This window comes from Rhinolophus hipposideros, assembly GCF_964194185.1.
Source record: "Rhinolophus hipposideros genome assembly, chromosome: 13".
NCBI classification, from domain to species: Eukaryota; Metazoa; Chordata; class Mammalia; order Chiroptera; family Rhinolophidae; genus Rhinolophus; species Rhinolophus hipposideros.
Genome location: NC_138059.1, coordinates 1131751 through 1150263, shown reverse-complemented (window position 1 = coordinate 1150263; position 18513 = coordinate 1131751). Strand labels below are relative to the sequence as shown.

At 59.9% G+C, this 18513-nt stretch overlaps 1 protein-coding gene across 1 annotated transcript; it reads right to left on the bottom strand.

Moving 5' to 3' along the window:
- Positions 1-15803: 15803 nt before the first annotated feature.
- On the bottom strand, positions 15804-17468 carry JRK (Jrk helix-turn-helix protein; the record flags this gene model as incomplete). Its single annotated transcript, XM_081070888.1, has 1 exon — positions 15804-17468. One exon carries the CDS (start codon positions 17466-17468, stop codon positions 15804-15806), a length of 1665 nt encoding a protein of 554 aa, XP_080927014.1.
- Positions 17469-18513: the final 1045 nt, after the last annotated feature.

The following is an 18513-nucleotide window of genomic DNA, read 5'->3' as shown; positions in this document are numbered from 1 at the left end:
GAGATGCTGGGGGCAGGTCCTGCGCAGCCAGACAGGACCTGCACAGAGGCTGTGCTCACAGGACCTGCAGTGACAGGTGACAGGCGGGCAGCCGCCGCTTGCTCAGGGAACACTTAATCGCTGCCCAATTATCGCCCCAGAAGCCCTCAGCAAACCTCCGCACTGGCTCCTGGGGCTCCATTCTTCCACCTCCAGAAAAAGGCCAGCTGCTCCCCTGCCTGGATGGGGGGGTCTGTCCTTCCCCTGCCCGTCCGTGCCCATCCCCCTTCCACAAGCAGGGGTGAAGGTCCGAAGGCTGACCTTCAGCCCCCAGCCTCACACACAGCAAGACACTGCAGATGGGGGGGCATGTGGGAGGGGAAGGGTCTGGGGGAACCCCCACATCAGAGCCCAGCCAGTCTGTGGTCTCTAAGGCCTGAGGAGGAAGGGGCTCTGCATGGGGAAGAGGGCAGGCCAGGCACTAGGATCCAGACAGACCCTCCATTCAAGCCTCTCTGGGTTTCTGCCCTTCTGCCCCTCCGGCGCCAAGCTCCCAGACCTCGGGTGCTAACCAGATGATGCTAAGATGCCTCTCTCAAGCTGATCTCCCTCCCAAACCCGCAGCCTCAGGGAGCTCCACCCGAACCCCACTCCACCCCAAACTGAGCCTTGTTCCTCTCAGACCTCTGACAGCCCACAGACAGCACCCACCTCCCATGGCTGCTCTGTGACCAAGTGCTTTCTGCACAAGGCTCACACCTGCCCCTGGGACCCCTTAGTGCCGGCTCCTAGCCCCCACAGCCTGGGCCCCCAGAGGTACTGGGGTACTGCTCAGCAAGGCAGGGCAGGCCACCTATGGCCAAGCCTCCCGCGTGCTCGCCTTCTGGGGCCCAGAGTGTGGACTGGAGACGGAGGGGGGCACATGCCTCCCCAGCAGGGCCCTGGCCCCATCCCTGAGGACCCCCACCAGCCTCCTCGGTACTATCCCCCCACCCCACCCCGTGTCAGCAGTTAGCCCTTCTTAGTGCCTGACTGTGGGCACCGGCTCCTCTGAGGGCAGGGCTCACAGGCCACCTCATGCACACGCACCTACCTGCCCCAGCGTCCCTGTTGGGCCTGCTTCTTGGCCCGTCTTTGTGGAGGAAAAGCCAGGGCAGCTGGGGCGGGGGTCTGTCTCTCTTGCTCTCACCTGCCCCCTCCAGTAGTCTAGGTACCCACCCTCCACATGTGCCACTGCCTGTCCTGCCACCCTTAGGGCCATCCCAGGTCACATGGCCTCATCCCATTGCTACCACCCCTGAGGGAGCTGGGAGGGAAGGACCAGGCCAGCCCTCTGCCCGCAGGGGGCCCACCGCAGGCCCAGCTCCTCGACCAGCTCTTCCTGGTGGAGAGCCTCCAGTCCCTCCCGGTCTACGGTCTGGTACTCCCGAGGCTGGGGGCTGGTTCTCCTGCCCCCCTCCGGTCCTAGCCCGAGGAGGGCCCCCAACTGGTCCAGCTTCGAGCCTCCTATCAGAGTGTCACTTCTGGGACCTGGGAGGCGCACGTGGTGGGGACCCCCGCCTGTGGCTCGGTTCTGCTGCTTCCTTGCTCTGTTTGCCCCTTCTGCCTCCTGAGGCAGCTCTGGGGCTGGGATGTCTGCCCAGGCGGCTGCACAAGCCCCAGACACGTGTCTGAGCAGTCTGAGCCCAGGCGGCTGACAGGACACCTGGGCCTCCCACTGCCTGCCCGGCTGCTGCCTGTATCCACCCCAGCCACCATCCCTCCCCACAGTGGAGCTGGGCCAGGGGCGCAGGCGAGGGACACCGGCGAGGCCTGGAGAGGCAGAGGCAGGGATGGGGCGAGGGCATGGGACACAGCAGGTCAGAGCTGAGAAGGGGGCGGGGAGGACCAGGGAGGAAAGAAGGACTGAGGTGGGAAAAGCAGAGGGGCAGAGAGAGATGCCAAGAGAGGGAGCCAAGGGTACAGACTGCCTCCTCATTTCATTTCTCAAGATGTTCTCATGCCCTTTACACAGAGGTTCTGAGAGGTGGGGGGGCCGCTCCAGGCTGCTGAGCTGGCAGGTGTCAGGCGGGTGTCAGGCGGGGTTCCTCCACGCCTGCCTAATGTGCCTGCTTTAGCAGAACAGCCTGGAACAGCCCCCGGGGGGGGGGGGTGAGCAGGACAGGCAAGGGTCTCAGGAGACCCCTTGTTGCAGGAGGACACATGCTGAGGGTGGGTTGGGAGACCCGAGACAGGAGGTGACAAGAGCAGGGGCTGAGCCCTGGCCTGGGGACCCAGGAGAGGCAGCACTTGAGCTTCGGGAACATTTTATTTCAGATCCTGTGCCCTCCTCCCTCTTTCTCTGCTTCCTTTTCTCTCCGGTTTGGCAGGGTATATGTGCTGTGTCCTGTCCCCGGAACAGGCAGCCTGTTCCTTCTGGGCCCCAACAGAACAGACCCTTCCCCCTCCTCCCTCCTTCCTGCCTCCTGCCTTAGCACCTCCCGGTCCAGCCTCCAAGGAAAGTTTTGTATTTTTCCGGTGATCTAGGCACGGCTATGCCTGAGCCGCCTGCTCCTGTACCCTGCAGGCATGGCCCCCTCACCCCCCAGCTAGGAGGCTGAGCCCAGGAGCCATAGGCCTGAGTTGTGGAGAGTCCATCCTCAAAAGACCTCACCACCCTCAGCCATTACAGAAAGGAAACCTGAGGCCCAGAGAGGCCAGGGGCTTGTCAAAGCCCAAAGCAAAGAAGCCAGAGCCAGGGCTGGAGGGGGAGAGAGTGTGGGGACAGCCCTACCGGCTCCTGGAGCGGCACCGCCCCCTCCTGGCCTCAGTTTCCTCAACTGTAAAGTATGCACACCTGTGTCTGCCCTGTTCAGCCATGAAGTGGGTCAGTCATTCAATCAACAAACAGTTCCCGAGCCCTACCTGGCAGGCACTGAACAAGGTGGGGTGCAGGGAGGTGTAGATTGCCCTATAAAACGGGCATCACCACGACCCCAGGTAGACTCTGGAGGACGCCGCACTGCATGTGGCCCTCCCTTCACGTGCAGGCATCAGCAAAGTAGGCCTCTCCTCCTCAAGGGGCCCCCAGCTGACCCAGACCCAAGCTGGGAGTCGGAGGAGAGAGGCCACTGCAGCCTTACAGTGGAGGAGGCTGGTGTGGGGCGCGGGAACCCTGGACAGGAGTTGGGGCCAAGAACAGCTCCGTATCCTGCTGGCCGGGTGATCGCCCTGCAGCACCTGCTTCTAAAATGTGCCCTCGGCTCCATGGTGCCTCTGGCCGGGTCTGAGTGTCCACAGACCACCCAGCAGGAGTCAGACACGTGCCTTCTCACCCACCCGAGGTGCCGTGTGACCTCCTGCAAATCACTGAACCCCTCTGGTCCTGCCGTTGTCCTCATGCAAGGCGCAGACTCGACTCAATGGTAGCTAAGGTTCTCAGCTCAGGTGGCGTAGGGGCCTCCGGCATGAGTGCACGGTGAGGAACGGCTGTCGGTCCCTCCACGGGAAATGCCCCATCCACCCCACCACCCACCACCCCGTGTTCAACCGACAAAGGCCTAGCCGGTTTTAAAACTTAAGCATAAAACCTTAGCATGGCTTTATGTGCTGTCTAAATCTAAGACCAGTTTCACCACCTCCAGGAAGGCTTCCCAGCCTCCCAGCACACTGTTCACTGAGTCTTCTGTGAGCCTCATCCTCTCTTGTATGTGCCCCCCTCAGAGCCCCTGAGCAAGGCGTCTCCTTGTGTGCACGTATGTGTGTGCGAGTGTGTATGTGGGTCTCTTCTTGAACTCTGTCCAGCCGAGATGTGCCCTGGCTCACCAACTGTGCCAGGCCCTGAGCTTGCTCTGGGCACACCGAGTGGACAGGAACCACCTGGATCCTGACCTGAGGAGACTCCTTCTGGTCAGAGATGCCCCACATCCCAAGTGTGCTGGGGCCAGCCACCCAGGGAGACCCTGATGGGCGGGGACAGCTGGAGGGTGAGCAGGGGGAAGCTGGGAGCAGGGGCTCTGGCAGGGGAGAGGGCGGGGCAAGTGTGGGCAGCTGGGGTCCATCTGTCTCCAGGGGCAGAGCCTGGAGGAGGTGGGGACTGGAAGGAGGTGTGCACACCCAACACTGGGTCTGTGGCCTGGAGCCAGGACAGTGGGGCCACAGGGGCAGGCAGGTGGGGAGCTGCTTCCGACCAGCGTCCCAGCTGGAGAGCCAGGCACCATGGGTGGGAGAAGGACCAGTTTGAAGGCTGTTTAGGGATGAAGAAGGAGGGGGCAGCCAGGGTCCCCGTCCGCTCGGCTCAGAGGCCCTGGCAATCAGGTGTAGGAGGCGAGTCCCCCCCAGGAGCAGCTGGGAGCTTCCTGGGGGTTTGGAGCCAGGCGGCCGCCCCCTCCTCTCTGTTCCACTGGGCCCCCAGCCAGGCCGGGTGCCAGCCCCCGCCACCTCCCTGGATGCCCAGGAACCCCAGATCATGCTGCTGGAACCCCAAGCGTGGCCAGCCCCTCAGCAAGGGTGGGGCGTTCACTGCCAGCTGGTCCTGGCCAGACACCCCCAAAACTGGGGATTCAGGACACCCGTGCCAGGGAGGGGGTGGCATTCATCCGCCCCCGGCACTGGGGATTCAGGACAGCCTGTGCCAGAGAAGGGGTGCCATCCACCCTCCCTTTCCTGCTATTCTCTGTACCTCCGGTTAAATCTCCCCAGCGCAGCAGCGGCTTCCGGAGCCATAAAAGGAGAAAGGCTGAGAATAGCTCAGTGTGACGCGCTAGGAGCTTCCCCACGTAGACAGGCTCTGTGCCCATGAGGAACTGCCCTAGAGAGACCCCTGCCCAGCACCCCTGCCGCTGGAATGGTGGTGGCCAGCTTGGCCAGAGGCCCAGGTCCCCCTACCCTGCTGCTGGCCTGCTGTGTGACCTTGGCATAGTGCCACACTCCCTGGGCCGCAATATCCCCATCCTCTGCTCCCCTTAGCGCTGGGCTCAGAGTGTCTGCCCCTGCATCCTGGCCCCCCGGCCCATGACTGCCCTTTGGGCTTGTGTCCTCCCTGGAGGTGTTGTCCTTGCCCCTTACCCAGAGGTAAGGGTGCTCTGGGACCCCTCAGGTCCTGGGTGGAGGCGCCAAGGCTCCCTCCACTGCAGCCCTGTCTCCCAGAACCATGGCCACTCCTGCCCTCTGCTCTCCCTCCTGCCTCAGTCCGTGACCAACTGAACAGGAGCCTTGGAGTCCTGGGCACCACCTGTCGGCCATGTGCCTGCCTCCCTGGGGTGTGTGTGTGTGTGTGTGTGTGTGTGTGTGTGCGCTCGCTCTCTGCCCCACTCCAATCTCTCTGTTTCTGGGCCTGATGCCCACTGGCCTAGCCCCTCTGCCCTCCCTACAGACAGTGGTCATTGTAACCACTGTCCTCTCTGCACACCAGGAAACCTATCTGAGCCTAGGGGACAGACCATGGGGCCAAGAGGAGAAGAGGAGGGTCCCGGAGGTCAGGGTGAGGGCACAGGGCCCTGGGAGCTTCCCCTCCCACTCCAGCTCAACCCCACCACACCCCCTCCCACAAACACGCCCCCGCTGAGCTAAAAGCAGGACCCCCAGCAGGCCACCAGATCCACACCGGTTGGGGCTGGCTCCCTGTCCTAACATGCCCTCCCCCTTCATTCTCAAAACTTCCTGGACTAAAGCCTTACCTGGCTTTCATATCCTGCTCCCTCCACCTCCTCCTGGGGGACAGCAGAGGACACTGAGCCCCCTCCCCCTCCACCGGGGGCTGTTCCCTACCCTCTGCCCTGATGGCCCCACCCATCCCAGAATCCTCAGGCTGTGCCCAGAGCCCTCTTCATCCCCCTCAGGTGGGGCTTCAGGTCTTGGCTCTGTCAGACCTGGGATACCCCATGACAGAGTCTGGAGGTCAGACACCCCTACACATTGGCTGAGGCCCTGGGAAGTCAGTTCCCACACCTGGCTGAGGCAGAGGGACTGAGACCGGCCCCGGAAGCAGGGAGATGAGGGGGTCCGGTGTCCCTAGGCCTCCCTCCCAGGCTCCCCCCCCGCCCCAGCCAGCCCACCTGTGGGAGCCCACCCAGGCCAGGGACCGATGGCCGAGGTGGGCCGACCACTAGAGCTCATTAATCAGCTGGGCCGTCTGCGGCCCACCACCCCATTCCCACAAGCAGGAGCAGCTCAGGGGAGCAGTCCACCCCTGGATGACAGCCTCAGCGGGAGATCGAGTACTGGTGGGCCCTGGTTTATAAACCAGCCACCACGCAATGAGCCACATTCCCTGGACCGAGTGGCTGCTGCACTGTCCTGAATACAAAGAAAACACCGTGTCAGGAGCCCACAGGATCTCAGTGTCTGCACTCGGGGAGGCAGCATGCTGGAGAGCCATTCCAGGCAGGCCCGCGGCTCCCATGTCGCCTGTCGGGGGAGCAGTGGGTCCCTAACCTGTTGCCATCCCCAGCGGGGGGCACTGACAGGAGCCCTCCTGCCCACAGTTCAGGCTCCAACCCGAAATCCAAGTGTCCCTCGTGCAAGTGCCATAATCATTGTGACAAACCACTTCCCCACCCCCATTGTCATAGATACCACGTCCATCATCCCCATCAGCACCACCACCCTCACCATCCCCACTGTCCCAGGGAGCTTGGGTGCCATAACAGGACACCACAGGCTGGGTGTCTTAAACAGCACACAGTTATGGAGGCTGGAAGTCTAAGATCAGGGTGCCAGCATGGCCTGGTTCCAGTGCGCCCTCTTCCTGGTTGCAGACTGCAGACTTCTGGCTGTGTCCTCAATGGCAGAAGGGGATGAGGAACTGTCTGGGGTCTCTTCTATAAAGACGCTAATCCCATTCATGAGAGCTCCACCCTTGTGATCTAAGCCCCTCCCAAAGTTCCCACCTCCTAATACCATCACCTTAGAGGTTAGGATTTCAGCATATGAATATGGGGGAAGGGCGGATACAAACATTCAGACCACAGCAAACCCCATCACCAGCAGCTCCATCCGCTGCCACCATCACTGTCATCTCCACCATGACCACCACCACCACCATGACCTCCTCCATTGTCCTCATCGCTCACACCCTCACCGTCCCCTCCACCCCCATTACTTCTGTCACCACCATCAAAGCCACCAGCTCCACTGCCCACGGAAGATCATACCATCACCACTGTTACTGTCTACTACCATCCCCACTCCCACCCCCGCCGTAACCATAGCCTCCCCACCGGCGTCACCAACATCACCATTACACGCACGCATGATTCCCGGCACCAACACCTTCGTCATGACCAGCATAGCAGCGCCACCACCTTTGTTATCCACATGACCACCTGACCTGGCCTGCTCTCTGGGAGGCGATGCACTTCACTGACGAAGAGTTCAAGTCCATCACGTTGTTAGTGTGACTGGGAGAAGGTTCCGAATCCACTTTCCTAATCAGAGAAAAGGAGTTAATAGTCCAACCCTAGGCCTTCGTTTTCTATAATATGACGACTTTGAATGTGTCTTACTGGCCATCTGACCCTCTGGGGGCAGTGTCTGTCCAGGTGGCCCTGTCTCCTTGCTCAGCCCTATAGAAAGCCTCCAAGGAGTATGACAGCCTGGCCTCAAGTCTCTGGAAGGTTCCACTTCATTGACATGGTCAGATGCAGCCGGTGAGCAGCTCCCGCACCACAGGGCTGGGAGTGGGGAAACACCACGTCACCTGGTAGGAGCATGGCTTTTAGCCCTGTCCCTGCAGACAAGCTGGGAAGATATTCCTGTCACTAAGAGGACAGGTTCTCTTCCTCTGAGAACCAGAGTGGAGGGGTCTGATGAATTTCGAAGTACTTGCTGAAATACCCACTTTGTGTTCTGACATCCGACCTTCAGTCTGAACAACGAGAACGTGCCAGTGCTGCAGAGCAACGACGACCGTGGCGCCGGCTGAGAGGAGGTGGCGGGGCAGAGCCACTGGCCCTGTGCAGAGAGCTCACTGCATGTTCACTGCCCGCAGCTACGACAGTAATTGCCATGGAGGTGGGTTATACTCACCCTGGACTGGGGCTCCTATGGAGAAAAGCTTACGGCCCAAGGCTGGCTCGTGACAGCGGCAGGCTAGACAGAAAGCGTGGGGGCACTGGGGGACAATTAGGGGGTGCTATGGACCAGGCCTCTCCCTGAGCCACCCCTCTTCTATCTGCCAAGGGTCAGCTCCAAGTCCCCTGGTAGAGGATACACTCCGACTCCAACAAATGTCCCCCTAGGCACCCCTGGACACCTGTCATGCCAGGAGGTCATTGTCCCTAAGGGCAGAGACCCTGAGCGGGGCCACCTGGAGAACATGGGGGTGGCTGACACGGTCCGCTCCAGGGCAGTGTGGGGCCATGTGCCCCCCACCTTTGTTGGGGTGTAGCAGCAGCTGCCCCCCAGGCTGCTCTGGGGAGCCCAAGACACCTGGCCTGAGCCTCAGTGCTAAGGTCACCCACACGTCCTGGCTGGGCCCACCTTCCAGGATGGGGGAAGGCCAAAGCACACCAGTGGGAAGTGGACAGTGGCCACTCAAGGCCTGACACACTTTGCCTGTGAGCGTCCTAAGGGCACAGAAGTTTTTTCCTTGTCCCTAACCAGAGAATCGGCTCTGCTGGTGAGGGCTGTGCCCCCACACACCATCAGCTGACCACCTGCAGAAGCCCCATCCCACTGCAGCTAGGGGCTTGCCGTTGGTCCTGAGCACCTGGGCGCCCGGCCTGACGCCAGGCCACTGGGTCCGGCTTCTCCCCTCCCTCCCGGGTCCCTGCCCTCCCCCTGCTGTCAAAAAGGACTGCAGCACCGATTACTCAGCCAGTCCCCACCGGCACTGCCGTGCTGACTCACCTCTCAGGTATGTATCAGGCCTCCTCGTCAGCGGAAAGCGCCTTTGTGTCTCAGAGCAGAGCGCGTCATGGATCCGGCATCTCAGAGCCCCTGACGCACCTGCCAACAGCAGGAGGGTGCCGGGGTGTGTAGTGAGGAGCGGAAGAGCTCGCCCCATGAGCTGCAGGGCCGGATGGACAGAGCCCAGCACAGGTGGACAGTGGGAGAAACCTGCTGGCCCCTCCTCAAGCCTTTTGACAAGATTTTACTGTGGAAACTTGGAACACACACAAGTGGGGAGACTGCGGACAGGGCCCCCAAAGTTCCCAGCACCTCTTCTTTCCTCCTAGGGCATCTTACAGCAAGCCCCGCCCCACACATCCTTTTATCAGTAAATACTTTGCGTTTATCTGTGAAACAAAGGCTTTGGGGGTGGGGGGCCCGGCCCGGTGGCTCAGGCGGTTGGAGCTCCAAGCTCCTAACTCCGAAGGCTGCCGGTTCTATTCCCACATGGGCCAGTGGGCTCTCAACCACAAGGTTGCGGTTCGACTCCCGCAAGGGATGGTGGGCAACTAGCAACGGCAACTGGACCTGGAGCTGAGCTGCGCCCTCCACAACTAAGACTGAAAGGACAACTTGAAGCTGAATGGCACCCTCCACAACTAAGATTGAAAGGACAACAACTTGACTTGGAAAAAAAGTCCTGGAAGTACACACTGTTCCCCAATAAAATCCTGTTAAAACAAACAAACAAACAAAGGCTTTGGGGATACAAGCAAACACCGTTGTCACTCCAATACAGTTTGCACAAAGTTCCTGATGGGACCTAAGGCCCAACCATGTTCAGTTTTTCTCAAGTGACTAAAAATTGTCCTTTCACAACTGTTTTTTTCAAGTCAAGCGTGAACAATGTCCCACACGGCCAGGGTTGATTCTGGCAGCCCTCTCTTGGTCCCAGGGCCTTGAGGGTGGGCCAAGAAGTCACCAAGTTGCTGTGAGCACACCGGAGTAAACAAGCAGCTGGACTGGGGTGGACACAGCCCGGGACCTCCATGGTAGGGTGGCCAGTGAGGCCTCTGAGGAGGGGACCTCAGTAAGTGTGGTGAAAATGACCAGGAGGGACAGTGGGCCCAGAGGAAGGCCCGGCGGGGATGGCTTCCCGAAGCCTGGGGCTACACGCATCTTCCCCCTGAGCACACAGGCCCCTGGGCCCGTCCTCCAAATGACCAGCAGGGGTCTGACCGCCCGGCCCTTCCCCACTTTTCCAGCCTGATCCTCACTGTGCACTGGACAAGGGAATCTGGCAAAGTCTAGCCCACAGTAGGTGCTCAGTAAACACTGGCTGATGGGCGGGCTGGGCAAAACCCCCACCCCAACCCTGCCCAGGGCTACCCGCCCTACTGGCCGTCCTCCCGAATTTCTCAGGCAGGGTCAGCCGGGTTCTGGCTGGGCTGCTGAAGGGGAATGAGGAGATGGGACAGACGGACAGGCCGGGATATTCGCCCCCTTCCAGACCTTCGCCCTGGGCTCCAGTGACATCACCCCCTTGGGCTTCCTGCTGGAGCCAGTCTCTTGGGGGCCGCACCTTTCCTCTGAGGCTCTGCAGTCCTCAGCCCAGAGTCACCAGGTCCCAATCATCCAGCTCTTGGGTTTCACGATTTTTTTTATTGTGGTAAAACACAGAGAACATAAAATTTACCACTTTCAACATTTTTGTGTGGACAGTCCAGTGGCACTGATTACATTCCCCGTGTCATGCAACCATCACCGAATTCCAGAACTTTTCTTCAAACAGAAGCTCTGTCCCATGAAGTGGCAACTCCCCAGCCCCTTACCCCCACCCTCAGGGGCTGGCCCTGGTACCCCAGCGAGCCTCCAAGTCACACACCTGTCCCCAAACCTGCAGCACAAAACCCCCAATTCCACAATTGCAGGAGGTCCCCACCTCCTCAGCTCAAACTGGGAATCACCCCAAGCTGCACGATGGTCCACAGAGCAGGACACTAACCGTGACATTCATGAGATGGTCCACCTCACAATTATTACCCAGACGGCAAGCTGGAGAAGACAGTTCTAGCTTGAACATTTTCATTGAGTTTGATAAACTGAAAACCTGTTTTATTGATTTCATTATTTTAGCTGCAGTATAGTGGGTTTTTTCTTGAACTTCTGTCCCTTTGTTAATGAACTCGGGTTCAGCTGCTTGCCGCTGATCAAGAGACAGGGGTTGGCAGGAAGAAAAGTAGGATTATTCAAAATGTCGGCATTCCGGGAAGATGGTGGACTGCCGTCACAAAGGCCACCTTTCCCATTCCTAGAATGGTCAGGGGGTGTATAGATATACAAGAAGAGGCAGAACAAAGGAAAGAGGGAGTTAGTCAAGCGACTCCTTAGAGCTGACGTCCAGGAGAAATGTCCCCTGGGTCCGGTTTGTTCTGCGATGGTTACCTTGAACCTGGTCCTAGGGATGATTTACATGCCACCTGACGGAAAACTGCAGTCCAGAATTGCAGTCCGGTTGCCGGCGTCCAGATGTCTGAGGGCTGAACCAGTTTCTTTCAAGTCAGGTTCTGCCAGTTGATCAGATTAATGAGGTATGCATGTAGCCTCGAGAAAACAGTTATTAAATCAGGTAGGAGGGAAAAGAAAAAGAAGAAAAGAAAAAGAAACCAAATTTCTTTAAATCTTGAAAAGTACACCAAACCCTTACACTTTGAAAGCAGGGGATACAACTTCTTTGCCCGGCCAGCATCCCGAGCGGCCTGCAGCCCGGCAAGCCCCTCTGTGAGTGAGTGGGGCTTTGTGGCAGTGCCCCCCCCCCGTTGGACAGTACACCTGTGAGCTTGCTGCGGGGAGGTGTGGGGAGGTGGGAGGAATGTAGGGGTCCCTTTTTAGGGATGAAGTGAGATGAGGCTGATGCCTGGCGATGGGCTGAGTAGTGAGGCCCCCGCCACGGGTCCAGCAGAGTGACAGCTGGGCCACCCGGGCGAGGCCAGAGAACAGCCCTCAGCAACCCCATGAATGTACCCCCCATTGCAGGGGACCAGCTATGGCCTCCCAACCCCTGCTCCTCCCTTCAAGAAGTTGCCACCTCCCCTCAACTGGTGCTCTGGCTCCGTTTTGATAGTGTCCCATTAAATAATGAGGTTTAAACTAAGATGCGCCCTCCACAACTAGATTGAAGGACAATGACTTGGAGCTGACGGGCCCTGGAGAAACATACTGGTCCCCAATATTCCTCAATAAAATAAAATAATAATAGTAATGAAGTGCAATGAGAGCCAGTGGCCTCATTTTTCAGAGCCACAAAAAAGAGATTGATTTATGGGCGTCCTTATTAAAGCAGCTGGCAACAGGCATGGTCCTGAGCTAAGAGAAGCCCCATGCTCTGGGCTCACATGGGGAAAAGCCCTTTATTAAAATGTATTGCCCCATAAAACAAGAAAGACATTCAAAAGGAGAATATGGTGTGTGCGTGGCGTCCTGGCAGAGAACAGGCAGTGAAGTGGGCAGTGTGTGTGGGAGCTGAGGGCAGCCCCAGGGACCCCCCTCCTCCTACACCTGTCCCAGCTGCCACTTCCCTGGGTCAGGGCCTGCCTCACAGATGACCCTCGCTCTAGTGCCGCCTCTCACCAGCCTGGCTTGGGGCAGCAGGCTCCCCCACCCCAGACGCAGAGTCCTGCTGAGACCAGAGCTCCCCAAGACTGCGTGTCTGACAGCTTTGTCACCCCCAGTGTCCTGCCTGGGCCAGGCATCCCCAAAGCCCAGGACCACTGCTTTGCCCTCTATGGCAGCAGGGCCCCTGGCCTCTGGGAGAAGTGGAAGGGCAGCAAGGAAAGTGCCAGCCAGCGATGACCCAGTTAAGAGTGGGGCAGGTCCAGGGTGGAGAAAGGGGCGTGTTCCACCTCAGGGTTCAGGCTGAGACACAGAAGGGTGAGCCAGAGCAGGGGAAGGGAAGAGATCGGACCCAGTGGGAAGACAGGAGGAGCCTGCTCCCCTGAGAGAAACCCCCTGGGGAGGCACACGCTGGTCAAGCTAGACTCCAGGCCCACTCTCTGCCCAGCACAGCTGGCTGGCTCCGCGGTCTGTTTCTGCTGACCTCAAGCCCAGCTCACACAGCAACCATCTGGGCAACTGTAAGGCTGTGAGGGTCGGGGTACCCTCTGTGCTGGCTGATCCTGGCCTGGGGGGGCCTGGAGGAGCTCCCCTCCTCTGCGTGTAGGCTGGCCCCTGCTCACAGACCATCATGGGCTCCAGCCCTTCCCCTCCAGTGTCCAGCTGCCCATCCAGGACCTCAGGATAGGCTCAGGACACATCTGTAAATGATGGACATGAAGGCAAGCAGGGTGATCAACAGGCCACTGAGCCTGTCCCTTCAGAGTCCTATTGATAGAGTAGTAAGTCAATAAACCCCAGGGTGGGGAGCAGTGAGCTAGGTTTGCAGCCCAGCCTGGGGGCCCTGGGGCCATCTGCCGGCTTCTGTGGGCCCCACGGTCACAGGTTCCAATGCACTCATTTCACATAGTCCAACACCACAGCACAGGTGTCACATGCCACCCTGGGGTGACAGCCTCCCTTTGGGGTGGGGAGAATCTGAGGGAGTCACGACCCTGTGAGCCACCAAGGTCCTGTCCCTGCCAACCCCACGGCCAGTGTGGGCTGGGGATGGAGTTGGGGGCATGCGGGGAGGTGGGGAGTGGGAGGAACAGGGAGCCCAGGTTCCCTGTGGGGCCTCAGCAGCCACTGGTGAGGAAAAAGGGTGGTGTGGTCCCTCCAGCTCCATTTCACACCCAGTCCAGGGGGCTCCACCTAAGACTGTTTGGGCAAAAAAAATTCTGAAACTCAAGACCCTGACCATTTGAACCTCTCAGAAACTGGACAGTAAGTGGAGCAAAGCACCTGGGGATGGGCGTGAAGAAGACGCAGCAGTCTCTGCGAGGAGCCCGGGGCAGAGGCGCACACCAGGGCCGGACACACAGCTCACAAGACAGCCTCCCTGGCTCCAGGTCGCTGCCAGCACTTCACTGAGAATCCTCACTCCTCCTGAGATCTCCAGAGGAGCCCCGTGGGGAGGAAGGGGAGAGGGAGGCACGCTAGGAGAGTCCTGCTCCCTGAAGCACCCCTCGATCGGCAGCAGGAGTGGCTGGTTCTGGAAGGAGACCCTGAGGATAAACACCGCTCAGTTTCTCCGCTGACGTGCGTTTATTGATCTGTCACAACACGCCAGGACAGGAGCAGGTAGTGAGGGCATGACAAGAGCCCGTGGCCTGGGGTCTAATCTGACGGGGACCTAGGAGCGCCAGTCAGGAACCCCAGTGCCAGGCCCCTCCCTGGCTCCGCCACCCGTCAAGTCCTGCAGGCTGACTGTGGGGGCACCTCTACGGGCAGGCATGCCCGTCCATCTCCATGTGGACACAGCCAATGGCGAGGGCAGCCTTGCTGATTCCACGTCTAACTTCCTGTTATTCCTCAAGCAGCTGCAACTCAATGGCATGGGGATGCGCCTGAGTCTGGCAGTGACACGAAACGACACAGAAGCACACGGGTGCACAGGTGGCACCTAGACATGTGAAGGAAACAGATGTCACAGCAGCACAGAATCGGCAAGGAAGCTTGAAACGGTCTGCGCTCATTTCCCAATCTTCATACACACATCCAAAGCAGGACACATGCTCCACAGTGCAGCGCCATGTCAGCAATGGCTGCCACCCTGGTGTTTGCAAGCGGGAAAACTACAAGAGAAACCCAGGGCAAACAGAACACTTGAGTTTCCTCGGCTCTCAAGGGAACAAAGGTCCCCCCAGTGGAATAAAGACCAAACAGATGAAAACTACGCATCCACTCAGCTGCCGTGACATTGACTTCAAGAGGAGGATGGAATTCAAAGGCAAAGCAGAGAAAGAAACAGAAAAATAGCCCATGTTGTGTACAAAGAGGAGGGTAAGTACTGCCGACCCAGGGCTTTCTGTGACTACAGGTCTGGCCGCAAGTGAGGCAGCGCCGCAAGTGAGGCAGCGCCACGGGGAAGCTGTGAACTGCCTAGGGGACAGGAAGAATCACATGGCTTCACACCCCGCCTTTACCAAACCAACCAGAACTGCCAACTTTCCCCAGCAAGTCTCAACAAGGTGTGAACAGCTGCGGATAGATATTCAACTATTGCCAGGAATCTAAACAGCCTGTTTTTCTGTTTTAGTTATGTATGTGCAAACCGAAGACTAATTTCTGAAGGTCAGGTCAAGACTGATCCATGGAAAGGCCGTGAATGTGAAATTCTGCGCCACATGGGACGGTGCACATCTATTGGACTCTGATACACTGCAGGGCCCTATGGTTCTCTAGCGGGCAAGGGCAGGCCTGGCCCAACGCTCCTGCTTGCTTTATGGGGAGCAATTCCACACGTCAAGTCAGCATGCAGCCCACATGTTGGGGTCCAAGCCCAAGGCACGGGGTCTGCGGGCAACATGGAGGAACTTTCACAGACTCGTGCTGCTGAGCAAGGTCACGCCTGAAGTGGGGACACGCGAGCAGGGTGACGACAGGTTGCCTGTAAAGCCACAGCAGGGGGCTTAGCTGACTCAAGGTCATAAACTGAGTACTGGCCCTTGGTGAACTGCCCTTGGGGGCCAGCCTCGCAGACCGAGCCCCAAGGGGCAGGATAGGTGGACCTTGGGACATGCCAGCCTGTCAAATGGTGGCAGGTACTGCCATTGGCCGGCCTAAGGGCCGACTTTTCTCCTCCCCACGGACATCTCTACCCTGGGACACAGCGAGGCTGAGCCAGCCACCAGACCAGAACCTGCCCGTCCAGTCCTGGAGTGTGGCCACAGGACACTCAGGTATGTTTAGGCTTGGTGGGCCCTGCCAGAATACGTCCTCATGTTCGTGTGACGACCGGCGCGTTACTCGGTTGGCCGGAAGGAGAGGGGCTGGGCGCGCTTGTCTCAGCACCCACCCTCCTGGAACAGCTCCCCGCTGGTGGGTGTGGCCACGCAGCCACGCGGCTGGAGACGCAGTCAGTTCTCACCCGCCAGGGCCGAGCCGGGCAGTGGGGAGCCGGCAGAGGCGGCGCACCCCCCCGCGAGCTCCTGGGGGGCTTCGAGCTTGACCCCGGCCCTGAGTGCCGGGCACCGCCGCCGCCCCTGCCGCTGCCGCACGAACACCGAGCGCAGCGCGCGCAGCTGCCCCACCTCCGGGGCCGAGAAGCAAGGCTGCGCCTCGGCAAAGCGGACCACGGCGTCAAAGGCCACGGCCGCCTGCTCCCAGGCCACCTCCTCGCCCTCCCCGGCCGCACCCTCCTTTTGGGCCTGCTCTGGGTGGCCCGCAGCGGGGCGCGCCCCTCCAGCCTCCTGCCCAGGCCCAGCGCGCTCGGCCGCCGCGCTCCCATTGAGTCTGCTGCTCGGGCGGGACGCCGCCTCTCTCCCGCGCTCCAGGACGTGCGCGAAGGTCTGGTCGTGAGGCTTGGTTCTCAGGCGCTCGGGCTCCTCCTCGGAAGAGGAGCCTTCGGCCAGCGCAGCCGCGGGCCACAGCTTCCTCCAGGCCCGGCTGAAGACGGCACCGGGCACCGCGTCCCAGGCACAGGCCACGCTGCAGACGGCGTCGTTCACATTGTAGCGTGGGTGGAAGCCCTGTGGCGTGACAGGGGGGTTGATGAAATGCCTCATGAAGTCTCGCCGGATGCCCTGGTCCATGGGCTGGATTAAGGAGGTGACGCTGGCGGGCAGGAAGATGGTGAAGATGTTCGCGGACACCAGCTCGGACTCCTGCGGGTGGGCCCGGGAGCTGTCCAGCAGGAGCATAGCTTTGCTGTCCTCCGGCAAGCCCCGGGATCGGAAGTGCTCTCTCACCGACGGAGCAAAGATATGATGGAACCAGTCCGAGAAAACCGCCCTGTCCGCCCACGCGTTACCGTGGGCCCGGTACGCCGCGGGCAAGTGCTGGATGCCTCTGGAAGCCCGGGGGCCGCTGCATTTCCCGATCACCAGGGGCTTGATTTTGTGGGAGCCCGTGGCATTGGCACACATGAGGACGGTCAGCCTGTCCCTGTTCTGCCTGCCTCCAGGCACAGCCCCACCCTCGGGGGTGGGACTCGGCAAGCACCGCCAGAAGAGGCCCGTCTCATCAGCGTTGTAAACCTGCTCCGGCGTCAGGCCATGCTCTGAGGTCAAGCTCCGGAAAAACGCACGGAACTGCTCAGCCGCCTGGTGGTCGGCCATCTGCTTCTCGCTGGATGCGTCCAGCTTCTTAATGCCGTGTCTGGCCTTAAAACGCCACAGCCACCCGCCAGAAAACACGCAGGGCTCGGTTAGCCGCATTTGTTCATAGAAGTCCTTGGCCTTCTCGATGAGCATGGGGCCCGAAACGGGCACGCCTTCGGCGCGCTTGCCCAGGAACCACTCGTACAGGACGCGGTCCAGGTGCTCGAGCTTGGGCGTGTGCAGCGTGCGCCGGCGTTCCAAGGCCTTGTTGCAGTCAGAGCTGGCGAAGAAGCGCAGCAGCTGTGCCTTGTGGGCCTTGATGTCGTACAGCGTGGACATGCCCACGTTGTACTCCTGCATCAGCGCCTTCCGGCTCTCGCCCCTTTCCAGGCGTGCGCAGATGTCCATCTTCTCCTTCAGCGTCAGCACCACCCTCTTGCGCTTCTCCCCTGGGCCCCTCCCGGCAGCCTGCTTGGAGGCCATGTGGGGGGAGGCTTGTCCCTCAGATGGAGGACACACAGCCTTCCTGCCTCCTCTCCCCTTTCCTCCCGTTCCCCTGGCTTGCCCGTTTCTCTCTCCACTCTGCCCACCCCGTTCTGCTGATCCTGCGCCACCACAAGCCACGGTTCCTCCTCTGTTCCTCCCTCCAGTTCCAGCAACCTCTTGCCTCAGCTGTCCCCCGTCTTCCAGGCTCCTAGTGCCCTGGCCAGGAGAGAACTCCTGGACCTCTCCCGAGTCACACCGTCCCCTAGACTTCGCCACGCTGTTGAAACTTCTGGCCTTCTCTGCGGGGATGGTGGCAGCTTCTCCCTTCAACCACACAGACCAGAGAGTAGAGGCGCCCTGGGAGCTGGCTTCCGGTTACCCGAGGTTGTACTGTCTGAGCCAGGGGTGCCTCTCTCCAGGACTCACAGCGCTGTCTCACACGCATAGTGCTTTAGGAACTGGAAAGCAGAAGGGGAAAGAAAGAAAAATGTCATGGAGCGCGGGCCTAGGCTGCGTGTAGGCATGTCCTCACCAGTGTACACATTGGGAAGCTGCCGCTGAAACCAGTGGTGTAGAAACTTCCCACACAAGCTGGCCGGTGACTGACCCAGTGTCCATGGCTGCCTAGCTCTCTGCGCAGCCGCCAGCGTGCTGACACACTGGTTCTGAATTCCAACTTCTACCAAAGGACTTCTGAGTCACTGGTGACTTCCAGATGGACAATTCTATCCTTTTATAACAATTTCCCAGAGCACCCCACACCCTTCCCTGTGCCATCGAGCAGACTTGCAGGGTGTGGTGGATACACCCTTGCTGGCCCAGGGCAGTCTGTGAGAATCATGGGTCCCGCCATACTTCGCCTGGTGACACCACCATCCTCCAGCTTCCAAGGATTGAGGAGCTGTGGTCCTGACAGTGACCACCCCACTGGTCTGCTCAGCCCTGAGATGGCTCTGACAGTCCTGTCTTCTCCCTCGTAGCCAGCTGTCCCCTGCCCTCCATGACTCAGCCTAGAGCCCTGTCACCCCTCACCTGGGAGGGA